The 23,515-nt window shown below is 39.1% G+C and overlaps 1 protein-coding gene across 1 annotated transcript; it reads right to left on the bottom strand.

Moving 5' to 3' along the window:
* Positions 1-331: 331 nt before the first annotated feature.
* On the bottom strand, positions 332-15,126 carry LOC121051865. The gene is made up of 3 exons (XM_040515389.1): positions 13,919-15,126; positions 13,625-13,726; positions 332-406 (listed from the first exon to the last, which is right to left on the bottom strand). Exons 1-3 carry the CDS (start codon positions 14,235-14,237, stop codon positions 381-383), a joined length of 447 nt encoding a protein of 148 aa, XP_040371323.1. The 5' UTR covers positions 14,238-15,126; the 3' UTR covers positions 332-380.
* Positions 15,127-23,515: the final 8,389 nt, after the last annotated feature.

The following is a 23,515-nucleotide window of genomic DNA, read 5'->3' as shown; positions in this document are numbered from 1 at the left end:
TGTTAAGATCCCTATGCTAGATGGCAGATGGCAATAGGAATTTGAAGCAGCTGGAACAAACTTTGCAAGGCCTCATAAGCTAGCCCATTTCGAGTTCAAGGCAGCAAGAGTGGAAACCACCAGCTCAAGGCCTGTACGTAAAACTAAACTTTGATGGAGCAATGTCTAGGATAATTGGCAAGCCTTGGGGTGGGAGGCATGGTGAGAAATGATGCAGGTCAAATGCTAGGTGGATGCCTTGGGTCTTGTCATTGAGATCTGTAGACGAAGATCTCGGTGTTGAGGGGCTCATAATGGATGAAATTTGTGCTTTAAGTAATGCTTTCGAGTTCTGCAGTTGGCGTTTTGTCCCTCATCTATGTAATAGTGCTGCCCATGGTCTACAATAGTTTTGGGGTGCTTTCACCTGTAAAAATGTGAGTGAGATCTTGATTATTTACATTTTTTGTGAATGTCATATTTCTATAGCTTATTGAATAAATTAATTTGATACGTAAAAAAATGGTTTTTGCTTGTTTATTTTGAATGTACGATGGCTAAAGAAAAAACGAATACTTGTAATCGTTTATAGTTTCTTCAATGACATGGTCCGGATAATTAGACTTCCCTTTTGCACACTCATTCTTGGCGCTGTTAGCCCAACCAAAAATGTCATAAATTAGATCTTGCGCAAAGGCCTATTAGAGAATAATGATAATGATAAGAAGATAACAACTTGCAGAACATTTTTATTTTTCCCACACAAAATTGATCACTCTCCTTGGAACCCTATTCTTAAAAGAGAATTCTCAATGCATTCAATCTATTAAGCTTAAAAGTCTATTGAATCCCTCAAATCTCATACGGATCTCTTCAAATAATGTCTCCACTATTTTATCAAACCCTCTCACCTTTTCAAGGCATCTCTCACTTATTAGAAAAATAAAGAAACACACACACATTCTAAAGAGTTGGCTCATTACTAATTCAAGACCCAAAAAGATTAGGAATTCGATCTTCTCTAAAGAGACAGTGAAACCTTTTTACTTCCAAGGGAGAATAGGGATAATCTTAGAGACTATTAAGAATATTATGTAATTAGTTGAGAATATTATGTAATTAAGAATAGATTTCTTGTATCTTTTGTATCTTTAGGAAATCATGTACATGAGGATTATGGCATTATCTGTATCCCTAGATTATAGAGTTTCCTTGTTGATCAAAGTTGTATATCTGTATATATTGATGATTATGAATAGAAGGAAAATCAATTCAATCACAATTATAATTCTTTATGGTATCAGAGCAGGCAACGTCCTGACTCTTCTTTCTTCTGCAAATTCTTTTGCAGCCTTTATCCTTCTTCGTTTTCCCTAACCTTTCATGGCTGGAGATGATATATTTTCTGAAACTCCCAATGGTGGCAGCTGCACCAATGACACCTCCTCTAATGAATATGCAAATCCGCTCTTTCTCCATCATTCAGACCATCCCGGTCTCATCCTTGTCTCCAAGAAATTGACAGGAGACAATTACAACTCATGGTGTCACGTCATGAAGATCTCCTTGAGTGAGAAGAATAAGACCAGATTCATCACCAGTGCAATCAAAGAACCCTTTGAAATCAAGAAACCAGAGGAGCATGCTCTATGGTAGCGATGCAACGACATGGTCTTGTCCTGGATTCTCAATTCTCTTGAACCAGACCTTGCTGATTCGGTCCTCTCCTGCACAATACCTTATGCTATTTGGGAAGATCTCAGGGAACGCTTTGCCTTGGGAAATGCCCCACGTATCTTCCAGGTTCAAAGAGACATCTACAAGATTGAATAAGGCCAGTTGTCAATCGCTGCTTATTATACCAAGTTGAAAGCACTTTGGGACGAACTTGCCTCATACAATACAGTGGAGAATTGCACTTGTGGGGCACAGAATGACCGCACCAAACTCATGCAATTTCTTATGGGCTTGAATGAATCATATGCAAGTACTCGTGGTCAAATTTTGCTAATGAATCCATTACCTTCCGTGCCACAGGCCTATGCTTCAGTAACTCATGAAGAGAAGCAGCAAGAACTTGGTGTTGCTGCCCTTGCTCCATCCAACGCAGCAGCAATGGCCATTCTTAACAATCTCAAGCCACAATCTTTTAATCCGGGCAATCAAGGCAGCAGTTCTCGCAATCGTACTCCAGTTCAATGCACCTATTGTAACAAATTTTATCATACTGAGGAGACTTGTCACAGGAAACATGGCTTTCCACCTGGTCATCGGCTCTATAAACACAATCAACAACAAAGAAATCGACCTCCACCACGCAATGATGCCTTTGCTAGTCATGTTGATTGCACACCTTCATTTAAGGAGCTGCAAGCCACACTTCCCAACCTGACTAAAGATCAATACACTCAGGTCATTGCTGCATTGAATCCTAAGCCACCAACTCCTCAGGCTAACGCCACTTCTGCTACAGAGTTTGCTTCAGGTTTGTCTTTGGTGGATCCTAATCGATGGATAATCGATAGTGGAGCAACTCACCACATTATTAATTCACCACATCTTTTTACTAGCCATAAGAATGCATCTTTTCCTTCTGTTTCTTTGCCTAGTGGAGCCAAGGCAAACATCACTATGAAAGGGTCAATTACCATTAATAATGCAGTTTTGTGGGATGTGCTTTGTGTTCCCTCATTCGATGTTAATTTGATGTCTGTTGGACGCACTATAGATGATTTGCATTGTTCAGTAACCTTTTTCCCTTCTTGGTGTATTTTGCAGGATTTGGCTACGAGGATGACGATTGGTGTGGGTAAGCGACGTGGAAATTTGTACTATCTTATGGTGTTGTCTTCTACCATTCCTACCACACATCCCTTTTCCGGTCATATTACCATCTCATCTGATCTCTGGCATCGCCGCTTGGGACACCCCTTTCCTGCTCGTTTACAATTTCTAGCCAAGAATTCTCTTTCTTTTGTTTTTGATTCTAGTCATAAATGTGCAGGGTCCTTTAGCTAAACAGACCCGCCAACCTTTTTCTTCTAGTTCAATAAAAACTTCTTGATGTTTTTCTCGTATTCATTGTGATATTTGGGGACATCTTAAGACGCCTTATCTTAATGGTGCTCATTATTTTTTTACTATAGTGGATGATTTTTCTCATTTTACATGAGTTTTTCTCATGCGTCACAAAAGTGACACGCAACATTTACTTCGACATTTTTTTGCTTATGTTAAGACTCAATTTAATACCCATGTTCAACAATTTCGTTCCAACAATGGCGCTGAATTTCTTTCTTTACGCAACTTCTTTCAAGATCAAGGAGTCATTTTTCAGCATTCTTGCGTTTACACATCTCAACAAAATGGTGTTGTTGAGCGCAAGCATCGACACCTTCTAGAAGTTTCTCGAGCTCTTCGTTTCCAATCTCATTTGCCTCTTCAGTTTTGGGGTGAATGTCTTCTCACTGCTGCCTACACAATTAATAGGTTGCCCACTCTTTTACTCCATGTTAATGTTTGAGATTGGGCGGTGGTCGAATTTTGGTTAACGCTGGTCCGGTGGGCGGACCGCTACTGGTGATGTTCTTAGAGCTTCCGCTATCTATCAAGTAAAATATAAAGGGGCGTCAGAGGGAGACCGCGCTGGGCGGTCTTCTCCTCTCCGATGCCTAAGTTAGTCAATGTATTTGTGTTGACAGAATAACAGTAGGTAAGTAATAAATGCGTAATTAATGAGGAGTGAGAAATGGACCTTTTATAGGTGGGGAAGAGACTGATCTCTTCCTTGTTTACGATGTGGGACTGATATGGTTCAGTTCCCAACTTCTGATGCTTCAGCGAGGCGATACTAGCGCGGCGCGTCAGCTGCGAGCTGGGGGTGAGCCGGGGCTCAGGTGATAGCCTGCTTGGCAATGTTTCCATAGGGCACACCGTTAGTGGTTGTTGGTACCGCTGACGGTAGTATGAGCGTGGCTCATTATAGCTAATTATGCTTGGTAAATGCTCATGTAAGTACAAGTCCCCTAAGACCCGAGTCAAGGAGGGTGTATTCTACGTTAAGTCCCCCTGGTCCTGTGAGGATGATACCGGCGTAGCTAGCCTTAGCGCAGACAGAACCATCTACATAGAGATTCCACTATGATGGTGTCTTTGTTTGAGTGGTTTTAGGGTGCTGATTGCTACCCTCCGACATTGCATCGGTGGTATGTTTCGGCTGTGGTTCGGTTAGTTCTGCTATGAAATCATCAATAGCTTGTCCCCTGATGGCAGTTCTTGGCTTGTCCCCTGAGTTCTATTACCCATTTGCTAAGGCGTCCTGAGTGTTCCGGACTTTGGAGTACTAGCTTTAGCGTTTGATTTGTGAGAACATGGATTGTATGTGCTTGGAAATATTAGCGCAACCTCCTAGCGGCCATTATAAGTGCTAAGGCAAGTTGCTCAAGTGGCGGTACCTTGTTTCCGCTCCATTCATGCCTCTGTCGGCGTAGAATACCGACAATTCTTCTGATGCTTCCCTGCGGACAATTGCACAACTTATGGCGGACTTGGATACCTCTAGGTATATGTATAGTATTTCGCCCTATACTGGAATTGGGAGTAATGGAACAGAGGCCAAGTATTCCTTGAGGCCCTAAAATGCCGCTTCACAATCAGGCGTCCAGTCAACCACCTTGCAATGAGATTGCTTCATTGCCTTGAAGAATGGTAGGCACTTGTCGGTGAGCTTGGAGATGAACCGGGAAAGTGCCGTTAACTTTCCCTGCAAGCTTTGTACCTCAACTTTTTTCTCAGGAGATTTCATGTTCATGACCACCTGTACTTTGTCGGGGTTAGCCTCGATTCCTCGCTCACTAACTATGTATCTAAGGAACTTGCTGGCGATGACGCCGAAGAAACACTTTTCCAGATTTAGGCGCATTCCATATGTTAGCAATATGGCAAATATGATGAGGAGGTTGGCTACGTGACCTCCAGCTTTTACACTTTTGACAAGCATGTCATCGACATATACTTCAATGATCTTGCCCAAGTGTTCAGCTAACATTGCATTCATCTACCATTGGTACGTGGTTCTTGCATTCTTGAGGCCAAATGGCATGACATTGTAGCAGTATGAACCTTTGTCGGTGGTAAATGTTGTGCATTCCTAGTCGTCGGGATGCATCTTTATCTGGTTGTAGCCAGAAAAGGCATCCATCATGCTGAGTATCTCATGCCCTGCTGTTGCATCAACCAGTTGGTTGATGAGGGGTAGCGGAAAGCTATCCTTGGGGCATGTCTTATTCAAACCTTTGAAGTCGAGACACATCCGCCACTTCCCATTGGGTTTCTTTACCATTACCACGTTAGAGATCCATTGTGGATAATTAACCAAGCGGATGAAGTCTATGTCTCGCAACTTGGTTACTTCTTCCTTGATGGCCCGATATCACTATTCGTCAAATGCCCGTCGCTTCTGCTTGATGGGGTAAAAGGATGGCTTGATGCTGAGTTTATGTTGAATTATATAGGGAGAGATTCCTGGCATGTCGGCATACAACCATGCAAAGACTGTGGCGTTTTCTTTTAGAAACTGGGTGAGTTCAGCCGCTATCTCAAGGGAGAGTTGGGCTCCGATGCGCACAGTTCTCTCTGGGTGCTCGTCGGAGATGCTTACAATGCGGACAGACATTTCTGGGTTGACTGGCTCCTTTTTGAAGTATTTTTCCTTATCATATCTGGGGTTGTCAATTTTGTCCGTCAACTGTGGTGTATTGGCTACCGTTAAAATTTCATGGCGGCCTCTTGACATTGACATCGTTGTTGAGTAACACTCTCGTGCAATTGATTGGCTTCCCCTGATGGAGTAAGTGCCGTTACGTGTTGGTAACTTCATGAGTAGCATGTACCTGATGATGATGCACTTGAGCTTGTCAAGGGCTGGGCGATCGATAATGGCATTGTATGAACTTAAGCAATCTACCACAATGAATTATGTGTGTATTTCCGCCGTATATGAGACCGTCCCAATGGATAGGCGCATATAATCTGACCCCAGAGGTTGGGTCCCATCTCCGGAGAAACTGAGTAGCGGCTCGTGGTCTTGCAGGAGTTTCCTGTTGCACTGCAGTTGCTTGTAACAGCCGTTGAATATGACGTTGACTGTGGACCAGCTATCTACTAGTACCCTTCCGACGGACCACTTGTCGAGGACTGCATCCATCAGAAATGGGTCGTTATGGGGTGTGTGAATACCTCGCTCCCCCTCCTCGGAGAAAGTGATTGGTTCCCAACCAGTTTTGGCCATTTTGGCGGATCGGTCATAACGGATGTTGAATACTTCTTTTGGGTGATTAGCGCACTCATAATGCTTTCTTGCCCTGTGTGATAAGCTGCCTATGAAAGCACTGCCATCAATGGTGTTGATCCGCCGCATTGGGTCGATGTTGGCTACAACAAGCTGTGGTTGTTGAACTTTGTACTGCTCCAACTTTCCGTCGCGGTATAATGATTCGATTGCAGTCTTGAGGGCATTGCAGTCTTTGGTGTTGTGACCACTATTCATGGTGTTTGCACCATTTGCAGGGGTATTTTCTTGGGGGTGGTGGTGGGATTTGATCCTTGCACTGATCATATATTTCTTCATATGACGCCGTCAAGACTGTAAAAACCTCAAATTTTTGAGTATTTGTGGGGGGGTTATTGTGGCGGTTGTCGCCACTGTCGCGACGGTCATTGTGAAAAGATCTGCTGCCCTTACTGTGATACTGCTGATCCCTTTGCTGCTTGTCTTGGTAGTTGCCTTGCTGCCTCTCCTTTTTCTTGTCATTGGGTAGTGCGGTGATGTTTGGAGTTGTGATGGTGTTTCCTTGTTGGTATGTGGTAGGGTGGGTTTTGAGTGGACTTTGTGGTGGTGGTAGTGTGGCGCCATAAGTGTTGTACTCGGCTTGGGCATGTAGGACCACCTCATTCATGACGTGGTCATATGTGGCATTTGGATAATTGCAGTTAAGATGGTATAAAAAAACTTGACTTGAGGAGTCCCTGCTTGAAGGCTGCCAGCGCCATTGTTTTGTAAAGATCCCGACATCTCGATGTGGCTATCCTCCATCTTTGTGACAAATGATTTTAACGACTCATCAGTACCTTGTTTGATACTGAATAGTTGGCTGGAGTTGTGATACTTGTCCGTCATGAGGATGAACCGTGATAGAAATGCGTTTGATAGAGCTGATAATGAATCCATGGAACCTGGCGGGCACTCAAAAAACCAACGCATTGCCTTGCCATCCAATGTTTCACTGAATAGGTGACAAAGAGTTGCGTCAACAAATCCCTTATTATTGCTGACTTTTTTGAATGTATCCATGTGCACGAATGGATATGTTGAGCTGCCAAATTGGGCTATCTTGGGGGTCTTTGCATATGTAGGTCCGACGGTTTGCAAAATTCTGGTGGTAAATGGACATGGTCGTTCCGCAAAGAGTGGATTTTGTGTTGGAGGTAGGGTGCTAGCCTAGCTCTAAACAACATTTCCTCTAGTTCCAGCATTTTTTTCCAGTATCAAGGTGGTGGCGTCAACAGTCGGTCTAGGCATGTGTTGATTTGGTGCCACTATCTGTTGTCGGGGCGCCAGTATGTTTCTGGTTCCCCTTTGCTGGTCAGCGCTGAATAAGTTATAGTATTGCGGCTATAAGTCCGCTAGCTGCTCTTGTGCCAACTGTGGCGGTGGTGCCGGTCCTAATCCCGCTAGTTCAGCTGGGTTTAGAGCGACACCCATTGGGATTACTGGTATCGGTGCTGCTATTGTCCCTATGCTTGGACTAAGCCTTGCGCTTTGGGAGTGTTCACTCTGGGTCGGTCGTGCATTTGTTCCTAGCGCCTTCTTCAGCTCGTCAAATTTTGACAATAGCGTCACCACTTGATTTTGAGCTTCCGCCTTTTCCCTTCGCTCCTTTTCTCGCTCTCTATTTGAACTGTGCAAGTCTGCCAAGGCTATTTCTAACATAACGGCAAGATCTCAACCTTGTGCTTGACGGCTCGTGCCAGTCTGATTTTCCACGATAGATTGTGTTGAGAACACCTCGGGGGTGTTGAGGTTTTGACAGTCAATGTTGATTGGTGTGGTGAACAATTCACGGTTGACGGTTATTGGATTGGTAGGGTTGGGCTGAGGGTTGACGGGTCGGCCTGCTTGATCTTCAACACCATCGCCGCTTCCGCTAGCCATGGTAGATTATGGGGGATGACTCTTAGTTCAAAGTTTCCCATAGACGGCGTCAATGTTAATGTTTATAATACCGCCATATGATGTGGACGAGGGTCCAATCTTCAAATATATTGAGAGTTCTTGAAATCCCACTAATCTGTCAAGAAAAATACAACGGCGTCAAGAGGGGAGACCGCGGTTGGCGGTCTTCGCTCCTCCGATGCTAAAGTTAGACGATGTACTTATATTGACAAATGTAGCAGTAAATAGCTATTAAATGCGTAATGAATGAAGAGATAAGTGAACTTTTATAGGTGAGATAGTGAGTTGCTTCAGTCTTGTTTTCGATGTGGCACTGATATGCTTCAGTTTGCTAAGTTTTGGTCTTTTCTGCAGAGACGACTTTGGGTGGCGCGTGTCGGTGTGTTGAGGCATATTTCGGCCTGGAGATGGCTTGCCAGTGAATGTTGTCTTGCTGTGTTCCCAGGGATCACACAGTTGAAGTCGTTCCGACAAAGTGACATGGTCAGGTATGAGTGCTGATTATGGCCGGCAGATGTCATGTATGTACAACTTATGATTGTGAAATGTCTGTCATCCTATTTGTAAATGAAAAGTGGAGACCGTATCTATTGGGGAATTCCTTTACAATCAAGACAGATGACTACACGCATTTATATACGTGTAATTATATCTAAAGCCAATCCCCATGTCAATTTAATATGTAATTGATCCATTTTTATTTATTTTGTAGAAAATAAGTGGAATTGCGAAAGATAAAATAGTGTGAAATTGGAGTTTCCGAAAAAGGATAAAATAGTCAATGCGGGTCAATCGTGGTCAAGGCTATCAAGGGAGCGGAATCTAACTGTCTCCGATAGTATATGTGGAAATGCATTGAGAAGAAGAGAAAGGAAAAAAAACAAAAACAAAAACAAAAGAAGAGAAGAGAATTATATATAATAAATATATGAAGGAACAACGCATCAACACAAGGTTAATTAACTAATTAAATTGGTTAATTAAGGTTAACTAACCTTGCAGCTAGGCCTGGCAACGTGCAGGTTCTTAACGGGCCGACCCGGTAAAAACTCATTAACTTAACGGGTTTGCAGATATCCGTTGGAACCCGTAAACATATTTTTTTTAATTTTTATTATTATTATTATTTATTTATTTATTATTATTTTTTATGTATATAATTTTTTTGCTTTTGCTAACAAGCTCTTCAAATAAAACTTGGTAAAAATCTAATGCGGTGTTACCAAAGAAAAGTTGACACATTTTATACATTTGTTCGAAACGTTATATGCTGGGTACAAGTGTAAAGGAACAAGTTATTATCAGTTCAACTATGTATTCATATCATAAAAGATCGAATCCAACAGGGATATCGAGCAGCCAAAGAAACCCACAAACAACTTTTACTATCAAATTTGAGCTTAAAGAGTATTGCCAACATTCTTCATCTCCTGTACATTCAATTCAAATTTTTGCCAAGCAAGGGAAAGGCAATGGCGGCAGAGCTCTGCCAGTTTCGATTTCTGACGATTTTCGTCAATCTTGTCCTTGGTTCTTAATTGTTGTTAGAATTTAAGATCAGTCTTAATCTTACCATTACTTAATACTTTTGTTCATGTAGAGGCCTGATGGAGGCAGGGATCGAGCGGGATTTACTTCTCCCTCACTCATAAATTGTAGATAGTAGTGATAGAAATCTCAGCTGCTGTTTGTAGTGTTTGATCTTCCATTCTTCCCTTACATAGTAATTATCTGTAGAATTGAATTCCTTAGATCATATAATTGATTGCTACGTGTTAGATTTTCTGTGACTGCAGTAAGAAAATGAGCAGTAAATAAATAAATTTGACTATGGATACTCTATATTCTCTGCTTTGATCTCGAAGCTGGTTTTGGGTTTGGAGGCTGCTCGAAGAAAAGAGAGATGGAGGCTGCTCTTGGTTGCCGAAAGAGAGGAAAATAAGAAATGAGTTTTAGTTAACGGGTTCCGACGGGTAATAACGGGTTTAGCACGGCCCAACCCGTTTATTTGAGGGTTTTTTTTCAGCCCGGATTAACAATAGTGCGGGTTCGTGCGGGCTTTTAGCGTGCGGGTTTGTGGGTTATAGGTCTAAATGCCAAGCCTACTTGCAGCCAACAACAACACGTGATCAACTTCTCTTACATTATTCAATCAGTCTGGTTTTGACACGTGGCAGTTCATAAGTCCACAAACCCTATTCTTCTATCTTCCTTCGTGATAGCCAAGAGCATGTACACATATCCATCTTCGGTGGGAATTGAACACCACCAATGCCACACAACACACTCCACCAGACCCCATTTCCATCCTCTTTCCTCTTAACACCGAACCACTCACCACCATTCCATTCTTTTTCTTCTATCTTTTCTCACTTCTCCACCACTACTCATCATCAATTTCACAAGATTCAAAGGGGAAGCCCAAGAATTAAGAGCTTCATTACTATCAAATTTGGGTAAAGTGGGGAGCCATAAATCAAGACTAGTCATAATTGCTCTATAGCAATTTGTGGCTTGTTCTTGTTACTCCTTACTTCTATCTTTAAATTATGTATATTGATGTTAGTTTAATGATGGGTAATGAGTAGTTTTGTTGTTGGGGGCTAAGGTTATGTGCCCTAGTTCAAATCTTGTGTAAAAGATGCTTATTTTAATGTAATAATGCAATTTTCATATGATGGATGCTTATATCTATTTTTGTTGGATTAAAATGCATATCTAGGAGCCTAGTCAACTCTAGGGTGCGTATTTTGAGCATGTCTAGGATAGAGTTAGAGGCTTGACCCCCTCTAATTTCTAAGATAGAAACATTCAATTTCGTATTTGAAGGGTCATAAGCATGGTGATTAACACCCGTTCCATGAATGCGCAGGCGCATGGGTCGCTTAGTTGTCTAATTCCTCGATCTTTAAGCCTCTTGATGTGAATTAGAGACCCTTGAACCAGTTCTAATTCATGCAAAGTGAGTTCCTACGACCCTTGAACCAGAGTAGGAATACAATAAAAGGGAATTTCAGTCCTTTAGCCTTGAACCGCATTGGATATGACTACCGCCAAAGTATGAAATTTGCATCTACATTATATTAGCTTCCGACACATAAGATTTGGGTGAAGAAGCCTCCCTAGCACCCGACATTTTCATTATATTGTTTACACTTCCCTAGTTTTCCTTGCATTTTTATTAATCACTTTGCATTTTATAACTTTTTGTTAAAGTCAAATCAACTCTCAATCATTGAATCCAACGACTCATTTGTGTATATTCCCCTTGAGGCTACAAGTTAGTGGCTTTGAATAGGCTTAGTGTGAGTTAAGCCGAGCATTTCCAAGGCTTGGTCCTTGATTGTTTTTAGTTTTTATTTTATTTGATAATTTTATTGTATGCATTCAAGTTGTCATAGAGCCAATTATCTCGGTTAGGTCTGACACCTAATCCCCAAGGCAGCGGCGGAGGGATAAAGGGGCACCCTGGGTCACGTGCCCCAGTCATGTTTCTTGGCACAAGTTGATATATATATATATATATATATATATATATATATATATATATATATATATAGAACTAGGACAAAGAACAAATTCAGTGCAGCAAGTGAGCAGCCAGCCATGCAGGCAAAGAGAGCAGGTCTGTGAGGAAAGAAAGAAGTTTGGAACTTCCAGGGCCCTAACCTACCAATTGGGCTTTTTCTTTTAAAAACTTTTTGTTTCTTTTTGTCTTTTCTTTTCTATATACTTTTTTCTTCTTTTTCTTTTATATATATATATATATATATTTATTATATCAATTCTTATCTTATCAAAAATTATTTAATATATTAATATCTAGAATGGAAATCAGGTTTTGATATCCTATATAATATAATATTATTATATAATATCTTTCATTCCCAAACCTTTTTGACATTCAATTAATATTTACAAATTTCTCACTCCAATGCGGAAATGATTAAAAATTAATTAATTAACATCAGTAACATGTATTGCCGCAGTTGAATGAGAATGATATTTTTACTAATGTAGATGATGAGACTATTATGAAAGTTCAGGATAATTACCGTTGTTAGATAAAAATTACATATAGAAATTTTTTTATGCTTTGATATTATCAATATTTTTCTTTGTGCCCCAGTAAACATAATTTTCTAGCTCTGCCACTGCCCCAAGGTACAATAAACCAGGGTTCTAAAAATCGGCCTAGGCGCTAGGCGCCACACTACCGTTCGGATTTTTGCCTAGTCGTTTGAGTTGGGCGCTGGACCGATTTTCTGCCGCCTAGTCGGGCTAGGTGGAGTCTAAGCGTCCTGGGCGGGGCTTCCTGGGCGCTGGGTGCTGCCTACTTTTTTTTTTTTCCCTTAACTCGTTGTTAAACTCAATAGACTGATCGTAGTAAATTTAAAATTTGAACCCAAAATCGACTCTAGATTAGCCTTGCAGAGTTGCAGTGACTGCAGTCGCCATCTCTCTCTCTCTCTCTCTCCGAGTCTCCGGCATGGCTGCGTGGCCTCCTTTGCTCTCCAGCCTCTCCTCGACGGTGGTACTTGCATAATTGGTAGGATTGAATTTCTGGGTTTCAACTTCCAAAGTTTCAATCAATTTGTCTCTCATAAACATATCCACTTTCTGAAGAACTGGTCATTGCTCTCTTCCACATTCTGGTTCGATTCTTCAATCTTCAGTCGAAGTCTTGCTTGGACGCTTGGTAAGTTGCTGCTTTGCTGGGTATTCAATTATTCTGGGTTGCTCTTGTTTTGCTGTTTTGGATGATTGAGGGTAAGATCGAATAATGGATATTTGCTTTGTTGCTTTCTATACTAACTTGGCAATTGAATTGTATACGTGTTTAGTTGTATAATTGATTAGTTGCATGGTGTTGGATCGTGGCAGCATTGCAGCAAATAATCCAAATAAATATTTGTTATTCTCTTTTGAATTTTTTAACTAGTATCCGGTTTTGGGCATTTGGCATCTATTTTTCCATTTGGGATTAGTCTTGCAAGAATCTAATTTGCAATTGTTTTTTTTATTTTTCCATGCAAAATATAAGTATTTTCATTATTTTCAAACATTATAATACCTTTTATAATTTTTATTTATATAATTATATGTTATAAAAATAAAAATAAATTGAAGAAAAAAAAAACCGCCTAGGCCCCTGGGCACTAGTTCCCGGGTTTCCGCCCGACTAGCGCCTAGCGTTTTTTAGAACCTTGCAATAAACTAAGGTCCAAATACTTCTCTCACTTGACACAATTCGAACGCTTGCGAGAGTTTATGCATCAAGTTAACAGGCCATCAAACACTCAGCTCGATCAAAGAATCTGTACCCTAGCTCAACACAAGTGGCTTTCTAAACTATTGGCATGGGCTACAATTAAACCATTGAGTACAAAGTAGGGAAGCTCAATACAGTACCTGACATCTTATCAAGACAACATGAGCTAATGGCAATCCAAATAGCTTCAGCACCGATCTTTGATAGCATCCACCACATTGACAATGCCTGCAGAAAAGACACTGAGGCCAACTCCATCATTCAAGCACTTTCCCAGGGTCACAACACAAAAAAGAAATTTTCAGTTACCAATGGCAGACTTATGTATAAGAACAAAATATTTGTGCCAGCAACTTCAGATTGGCATGCTAAACTACTACATGAGTACCATGGTTCACTGATGATAGGTCACTCAGGGTACCTAAGAACCTTACTCGTCTCTCCCGCAACTTTGCTTGGCTTGGAATGCGGAAGAAGGTAAAACTCTATGTGGCCTCCTGTGATCAATGCCAAAGGAAAAATCATGAGGCTATACATCCCCCAAGCCTTCTGCAACCACTCCCTATACCTGAGGATACATGGGAAGACATCTCCGTGGACTTTATGGAAGGATTGCCTGATTCTCATGGATACAATGCAACCGTGGTGGTGGTTGATCGCCTCTCGAAGTTTGCCCATTTCATTCCGGTCTCTCACCCATTCATAGCAGCTCAGATTGCAGAGACATTCACAAGGGAGATTTTCCGGCTTCATGGGATGACTAAACGAATTGTCAGTGACTGAGACCCTATATTCTTGAGCAACTTCTGGGTAAACTTCTTCCGACTCCAAGGGACACAACTCTATCACAGTTCAGCATACCACCCCCAATCAGATGGACAAATAGAGGTGGTCAACAGGTCCCTGGAACACTACTTGCAGTGCTTTGTCTTCGACAAACCCTCAACTTGGAAAGCTCTCATCCACTGGGCCGAGTACTGGCACAACACAACATTTCAATCAACCATCAACACAACTCCATTTCAGGCACTATATGGAAAACCCCCACCATCTATTTCCAAATACATACTGGCACAACAAAGGTCCACAAGGTAGACACTTCACTGAAGGCTCGAGATGAACTTCTTCTTAATCTCTGTTCCCATATGGCACTGGCACAAAACAGAATAAAACAATGCACTGATCAGAGCGAAATGAGAGAGAATTCAAGGAGGGCGATTGGGAATTTCTGAAAATTCATCCTTACAGACAAAAATCCTTGGTTAAGAGAACAGTTCATAAACTATCATCTCGGTTCTACTGGCCATTCAAAGTTGTTGCCAAGATTGGGTCCGTCTCTTACTGCTTGGATCTGCCACCATCCTCAAAGCTTCACCCTGTATTCCACGTCTCCTTGCTGAAGAAGAGACTCGGCGATGGAATTCCAGTCTCCACTACTTTGCCCCAATTTGACCAGCACGGTGACATCATGTGGAAACCTCTCTGTGATCTTGACATGGAATTTCACACAAGAAAGAAGCACCGCATCACTACTTGGCTAATTCAGTGGGAAGGTATGCCAACAGAGGATGCTGCTACCTGGGAAGATGCTAGCACCATCGCTGCACGTTTTCCTGTATTTTGTGCCTGAGGACATGCACATTCTTCGTGGGGGGAGCGGTTGTTTAGAACAACCTTATTCAAACCTTTATTTTGCAAGCCCAGAGTAGTATAATTAAGCCCAAGTAGTCATGTAGCCCAAGTAGCTGTGGTCCTATGGACACGTGTCTAGCAGCTGTCTTGTACGAGTTATCTGCCCAGCTGCCCAGCTCTATATCTTGTAGACTTGTACTGAGGACTATTTTGGCATCTATATATCTTTTGATGAATGAAATGAATCTCTTTCCAGTTTATGCTTTCTTTACACTTTTCTGCCTATTTCATACTTCGCTTCTTACCAAAGAACACTTATTAGGTTCAGAAAATTCAACAACTACATTACTAAATAGAGTTAGGAATTTATGTATACATATTGTATTAAGCTATTAGAGGCTGGAATTTGAAATTTGTGTATATTAGTTACTCCCTTGTTAACAAAAGAAAATAAATAAATAAAACCCTATGCCTCTCTCTCGAGAGAGAGAGAGTTCTCTCGCTGGCCTCCTCCTTTGATCGACTACGGCAATGTACCTTAGATCAGAAAGGAGGGGTTCATCCTTCTCTATGGTCCAAATCTTCTGGTAACGGCGGACTCCTCCGACGAAACTCCATGCTTTCATATTTTAGCCTTTCTGTTCCCTTTGCGGAGATAAATGTTCCTGGTAGCGGTGTGAGTGATCGGTTTGCCATTGGCAGCGGCGCGGGTGCATTGATCGTTGATCATAGTGGTTGGTTTGTTTTGGGGATTGACGGGATCTGGTTTTGTAGAGACAAAGACAATTCTGTTTTTGGTGGCGGCGATGGGAATGCAACTCTGGGATGGGCGGCCACGGCAACGAAGGCTTGAGACTTGGAGTGATCCTTCTGTTTTCGTGAAACCTCACATAGACTGATGGGGATTGATCGATCTATAAGGGATATACTGGAGAATAAGGCCGATGCTTTTGCTGGTGAGGTTACTCGTGTCGTCGGAGGCCACGACCGTGGCTCACGAAGCAGGGGCGCTGGTGCTCTAAAACAGGTCGGGGTGCCCTTAGCATTTCCTGCTTGGGCCATTTGGGCTTTGATTTGGTTTGTGGCTTGGGAGTGGGTAGCTTGGACCTTTAGTTTCGGGTTCTGGGCTTCCTTAGTTATGGGTGTGGAGGATGGGATGTCATCCTCTAACCCAAATATTGTTTAATATTCTGTTTGGGGTCGCAAAATCTAGTTGCTCAGTTGTTACATTTACTTAAACTGCTTCTGAGTTTTCTAGGTTTTGTTAGAATAAAAGTGCGTAAATTTCCTTAAAAGGTGGGTGCACCTGGGAGTGAGAGGTTATGTTTTCTCTAGAATAGGTCCTTTGTATGTCCTAAAAGACGGTTCTTTCTGTCGGCCCCTCAGGGGTGTGTCCTTTATGGCACTGCTTGTTGAATTTTAAAATTGGATGATCTATTTCGATTCAAAAAATAAAAAATAAATAAAAGAAAATCAATTACAATATAAAAAGCATGAAAACTATGACCTAGTTTGGACATTTTTCCTATTGTACATGTAATGCTTAAATGAGAATTAAAAGAACAAAAATTAATGTAATAAAAGTTATAAAACCATCTCTCTTCTATTTTTGGTAATAAATAAATATGTTGTTAACCCAATGGGGTTGGTCTAGTGTAAGCATGCTAGGCTGCAAGTGGGGTAGACGTTGCAGAGCTTCTCCTGGTAATAGAAAGTCTCTGGTTCAAACCTCAGCTTGTGAAAAACATCCATTGGGGAGGGGTCATACCCAAATTGCTCTCGGTCTCAGAGTGGTAACTCACTCAGCCACTATTTTGCTTACCAAAAAAAAAAATGATGTCCATCTACTACTAGCTTCTCCCATTAGATTGACACGTGAACCTACTTGGGGATGTGTAGGGAGTTAGTCTATAGCCTTTCAAAAAACATACTTAATTATGAGTTTGCCACTATATCTACTAATTGTCATTGTACGAGTTCTTTCCTCGCTTCTCATTTAATCACCAACCTGTCGTCGCTCTGTCAGAAAACAGAATCATATTGTATACTGCAATTGATTTAATCTAGCAGCAACATTTATTTTGATCATCTAATTGTTACTACAATTTGACTATATCTCCCAACTTTTACTAATTTCTTTACTAATATCGCCTGTGTACATACAACAAAATTTAGAAAGAGTTTTTCCCTCTTCTTTTTAGGATTCTAAACACAATAAATAATGTTTCTCATTTATTAGTTCGTTAAAATCCTATTTCACAACACTTCTTTCGGTATGTTCTTATGTTTGTGGAGTATACACTTCATTTAGTAATCAATATATTGCTTTTGGAGTAGAAAAGACAAGTAGTAAGATTGTGATTTGTTTTTGTTTATTATGTGGTCGTCTTTTTCTTTACATTAGGTGTTTGACATCATAAACTCAAATATTTCTCTGTTTGTTTAGTGCTTATATGATGCATTATAGATCTCAAATTCAAGTTATTCTTTCTCAATTACTTGATCGGTCTATCCATCGCCTTCTTTGTACGCATTTCTTTTTAATGTGTTAGTTATTATTTTGTTGATATATCACTACTTATTTGGAAAAAATAACAAGTTAACAACAACGATATATGAAAATAGTCGATCACTCACAAATCATAACTTTTTTTTTTATTGAATTAAATTTTAACCAATGAAGTTTAACTCAGTATATTATTGATAAGCACTAAATTCGTATTGTTTTTCTTTGAAAACTATAAAAACACTTTGAGAATTTACCCTATAGAAAGAAATGTTGGTTCTTACCACGAAGGCACGAAGTACAGCTACAACATCAAAAGATTGTACAAGAATCGAAAGGCAACAATATGAATAAAGCTTAAATTCAAAATCGGGTGGGTTATGGATGTAGGATCTGAACCTCAACCCTCACCGAAGCAACCGTACTTTCACAATGAAAACTAAAAAGACATGGAAGAACTGCACTTCTGTAATGCAACGGTGAGTTCGTACTTAAACAAAATCAGGGCCATATAGTAGGAAAATAAGAAAAGAAAAGAGGCAACACAATCCACGTTTACACTAGTGGACTTCGGCTGGAGTATTGGGTCTAGGTCTGGTTTCGCTTGTCACATACAATATTGGACCAATTCATTTTTTCATATTAAGTTACCCAAATTCTTATGACCTATGGTCGTTTTTTAATAAAATAAAAAAATAATTTAAAATATATATATCTTTTCAATTTTGAAATAATTTGAGAAATTTTCCTCGATTTTGTTCATGTCAACAAACAAAACAGTTCAAAATACCTCGAGTTTTTCAAAACAGGTTATAATCAAATAGCAATGAGAGTTTGGCACTGATTCACTCATGTGAAGAAGAAAAAACTATGAATCAACAAGTACTGATTAAAAGATTAACTCCGATTTCCGTTGAATATAATATTGTAGAGCTTTTACAATTTTATACCTTAGGGAAAACAAAAAGAAAAAAAAAAAAAACCATTTTCCTCTCTTAGGTCAAAATGATGAAACTCAATTTTCCTTGGGCTGTTACTGTATTTGATACGAACTTGAAAAATCATCATCATCATCGCAGTCCTTGATGGTAGACTAATTTGGCAAATTCTTGCAATGTTATTATATGATAATTTAGTGGGAAAATCATGCGTCCACATCAGGGCCAATTCATTGTGAGACCAACTTGTTGATAGCGAGCCCATAATATTTAGTCTTATTTATATGTGGATCTCTATTTTAAGAGTTGTCCCCGTCACCATAAAATTGACCTCATAGAAAACTACGATGTCGTTTTCAACACGTGGGAGAGATAACTGACACGTGAGTATGCTCTCTCAGTTTCTCAGCCCCTGGGGCTTGGGCTAACTGCTATTAAGGTGGTCCTTTTTTAAATGTTCAACTTGCTGAAAACGATTCTTAACGAAATCACGTGAAATTTTGGAAAAAAAATAATGCCAAAACGGTGGGCCTTTACGGTTCCGGTATGACCCGCGGGCCGTTTCAACGATGTTTCGTCTATCTGTCCAGTCTTATCAAAACCTAATTCTTGTACTAGTGGTATTATACTAAAAATAGTGATGAATGAAATTATCATTCAATAAAGAGATTCATTGTTAACAACCCAATCCCATCGATTATTGCCACTCCCATGAACTCATTAAGATTTGGTATCGAAAGTCTTTTTGTGACACGATTTACTAAATTCCTTAAAATTTGGAACCGAAAGTTTTCTTCTGAGACGATTATTTCAAATATCGAGGAAGTTCACAAAATGAAAACGAAAAAAGCGCCTGCACCTAATGGTCTAAGTCGTTGTTTTCGTTTTCAAAGTGATTTGGAATCAAAAATCTTATTGTAACATGATTATTTCGAGTGTCAAGAAGTTTTATAAAATGAAAAAGAAAAAACGTATACACCTAATGGTCTAAGTTGTTTTCGTTTTCAAAGTGATTTGATTCAATCTTTATTTTGTACGGGAATAAGATGTCAGTTCAAATGTCCAATTTAAATAATAAAAGTAGGTAACAATATTATTTAAAAAGTACGATGGGTTATTTATAAAATAAAGAGTTTCTACTGGGACCTAGGGCTGTCAGTTCCAACACGACTCGAAACCCGCACTAAATAAAGCGGGTTGAACCCGCACGATTAAAAAGCGGGTCAGCCATGGGTCAACCCGCCATGACCTATTTAATAAATGGGTAGGCCATGGGTCAACCCGCCAACACGAATTAACCCGTATAACCCGATTATACTATACTTCTTCTTGAAATTTTGGACGTTGGGAGTATTTGATCATAAGATTAGACAATTTGAAATATTTTGCTTTATAATTATTGGATTTAATTATTTATGAATATATATATTTATTTATATTATTCGTTTTGTGGAGTTTTTAGTGAATTTAATCAATTTATGCATTTTTTAGTTAAATGGGTCACATTGTTAACCCTTAAATGAGTTATTTTGTCTAACACGACACGACATATTTGTTAAATGAGTTAAGCGGGTTGGAAACGGGTAATCCGTTTAATAAATAGGTTGGGTTTTGATTTAAATTTTTGACACGATTATTAAAGGGTAAATTCCTCCTATGGTACCTGAGGTAGTGCTACTTGGATAGTTTGATACCTGATGTATTAAATGGGACATTTTGGTACTTGAAGTTAGACTCCGTTTGGGTTGGAAATGGGTTGGGTTTGGGTTTGGGTTTGTACCTTGCAACACAACAAACACCTTAACCCGACACGAACCCAACCCGACACGACTCATTGATAGCCCTACTGGGACCTCCTAATCTACTTACTAGACCTCCCTCATTTTTTAATTATTAAATGACTTATATGTCCTTATATAAAAAGACTGTTACAGACAACAAAATATTAAGAAAGTATATATTGTTTTGTTCTCTCTCCAAAGCTTTATAATAATAGAAACACAATTCACGTTTTCCATTTTCAAATCTCATTTCTTTGTTTGTGAAAGGTTTAGAAGAAAAAAAAAATTCAAAAGAAAATGCATTAAAAATTACTTGGTGAATTATACAAGAACAAAACTATGATGCAATAGGAACAAAATTAGAAAAAGGTTTTTCTCATTAGTATAACAAGATCATGAAACGAGGGATAGAGAGTGTAAACTAAGAGTTTTTCTATTGGAACCTCTAAATTTACTCACTTGACCTCCTTGCTTTTTACACCTCCTATCAAATTTTTAAATACTAAATTTACTCACTAAACCTCACTCAAGTTCCTGAAATAACTTTACTCATATAATTTGCAAACAAACTATTAATTACATATTTATTCTTTAACTGGATTACATAAATCTCTTATCTAATAAAAAAGAAACTCAAACACAAGGTATTGGGCTTTAAAAATTAATTTATAATAAAAACGAATTGTTTTTTTTTACTTTTTTTTTCTCTTGTAGATGTGCAAAAAAAAAAATGAAGAGTAATTTTTCTTAATGTTTAATTATTTTCTGTACCTCATGATTATTAATTATTTAATAGTGTTTTAGATTATTTTTTTTACTACTAGCTCTTTTATTTTTTTGGTAAATATAATGAATAGATTGGGATTTAGGTCATAAATGATTTCTTTTGGTATCCCTCACCAATATGCGTTCAACATATATGATGACAGGAATTTTTATGTCACATGATCTTGATTATAGTTTGAATTCTTATTAAATATATATAAATGCTTTAATGAGTATGAAGTGAAATTAGAAAATGAAAATAGATAAGGAAAATAATAAAGAATGCAATATAATATTATTGAATCGGAAAGTCTAGAGAAATTAAATATAATATTTTTTTACGATAATTATTGTCCTTGATAGTCATTTTATAAGAAGCTATATATGTTATTTAATAATTTATAATAGAGTGAGGTCAACTGAGCAGATTTGGAGGTCCCAATAGAAACACTCTAACTAAACCAAATAAGCCTGTGAAGCGGCATATAAGATAAAGCTAAATAAAACGATAGAATGAGCAAAATTTAATTTTGTAACCTAGCCAAAACGGTAGTAACCATGTAATATGAAACATTAGGCTTGAAAACAATTATGGCTATATTTTTTTAATTATTTACCAAGCTATGACTTTATTTTCAATAATTATTTCAGTTTTTCTTGTTTGGTAAACAAACAATTATGGGAGCACTGAAACCCATCTTTAATGCTCGGAACATTCCATTTATAGGTAAGGTTAAGTTAGGTATCTGAAAGAGGTTTAGATAGCAAATTTTACTTTTTAAAAAGCAAGTAGGAGGTGTAAAGAGCCTGTGAGGTCAAATGAGCAAATCTAGAGATCCTAATAGAAATTTTTTTTTCGAATAAGCTAAGACATGAACAATCAAGCAAGCGAAATCTTCGACAGGTAATAAAGAAGATTCTTGATGTTGCTTCTAAGTCGCAACAACAAAACTTTAAGAAATCTGCCCCTGCTTAGATCCATTTTCCCCCAAATGCAATATGTCTTAGCTATGGGTACAAAGGGTGGCCCGAGGACGGTGCTAGCTCTCTCCTACCTCCATGTGAAGCAAAGCAGTGTCGAGTCCACATTCATGTTCATAATTACGTCGACGGGTCCCGTTAGCTTTGTACTCCCTTCTTTCTTTTCCATTCTTAGCCAACCCACATGCACCTATCTGCATGATTAATTACGCTGGCAACCACTCGAGCTGAAAGAAAGTGAAAGTGAGATGGTGAATTTGAATTGGGATTGAATCTCTTTTCATGTAAAACTGTTGAGAATCACAGTCCTGGAATCAAATACAGGCCAACAACGCAATGGTGAAAGCTAGCTAAAGGCTAAAGCTGTGGGTGTGTCTGCATTTCTGTTCGTACATTGCAAAAGTTGAATCCTCTTTTCTATTCGAGGTTGATCGATCCTCAACTCCATCAATTATGATTCCATTGTTTCTGGCCCTAGCAATTACAGTACGTACATGAATGACACCACTTCACAGTCGATCCTCTTTTATTTGGTGGAAGTCTCCATTTTCGAGCATAATAATTGATGTATATCTATGCATGTGATTATTAAATTACAAATTGCGGTTGTTTTTACAAAATAAACAAACTTATTTTAGATTTTGTTTCTTGGTCGGATTGTTATTTTCGTTTCTGATTTTCCTCTAAAAACACTTGAAAAATTATTTTAAATCGACCACAATAACATAGAAAAGAAGCATGCATTCAATTAATAAATCATAGAAATAAAGAAAATATCTGATATTAGTTTATTCCCTAAATCAAAGAGTAATAATGTTTAGGTAGAGAATGCAGATTTGGATTCCAATTCCAGTTCCATCACATACCAACCCAAGGGTGTAGTGTTTGGTCGAAGGTAGCAGTCTAAGAGTTTTAGAGTACCCTAATGAACAAATAGGGTTCCCAAAGGGTGTCACTAGATTGGACGCTTAAGCTGATTCCTTCTTCCCAATATGGAATACGTCAGGTTCCAGTACCAGCGTGCTATCTCTTTCAATTTTCTGTTCTTTGATTTCTTTAAATTTTTTTCAAAACAAAATCAATTTTGGAGGTCACCAAGAGACACTGAGGCAGACTGAGCTAGACAGCCTCCTACAACTAGTTTAATTTCCTGCGTGGGTTGACTGCTTCTGGGAATCTGGGGCCATGCTCGCTCTTCTTTTCGTAATGGCAAATACCAAATAGATTCAGTTGTCATTTCAAATCTCAGTCCAGAAATTTTGAGAATCTGGGTTTCTCCACAAAACTAATCCCAAAATGAGAAACACTACATAGAAAGTTTTAACTAGTTAATGGTCATGACTAAATGAGTTGAATCAAGCAACATGAAGAGGCAGAACTCAGAAGAGCTCTTATATTACCTAAAACACTCTGACTAGTTTATTAGTA

The sequence above is a fragment of the Rosa chinensis genome, chromosome 2 (genome assembly GCF_002994745.2).
Source record: "Rosa chinensis cultivar Old Blush chromosome 2, RchiOBHm-V2, whole genome shotgun sequence".
NCBI classification, from domain to species: Eukaryota; Viridiplantae; Streptophyta; class Magnoliopsida; order Rosales; family Rosaceae; genus Rosa; species Rosa chinensis.
Note: the sequence above shows the minus strand (reverse complement) of the source record. Positions and strands in the feature narration are given on the sequence as shown.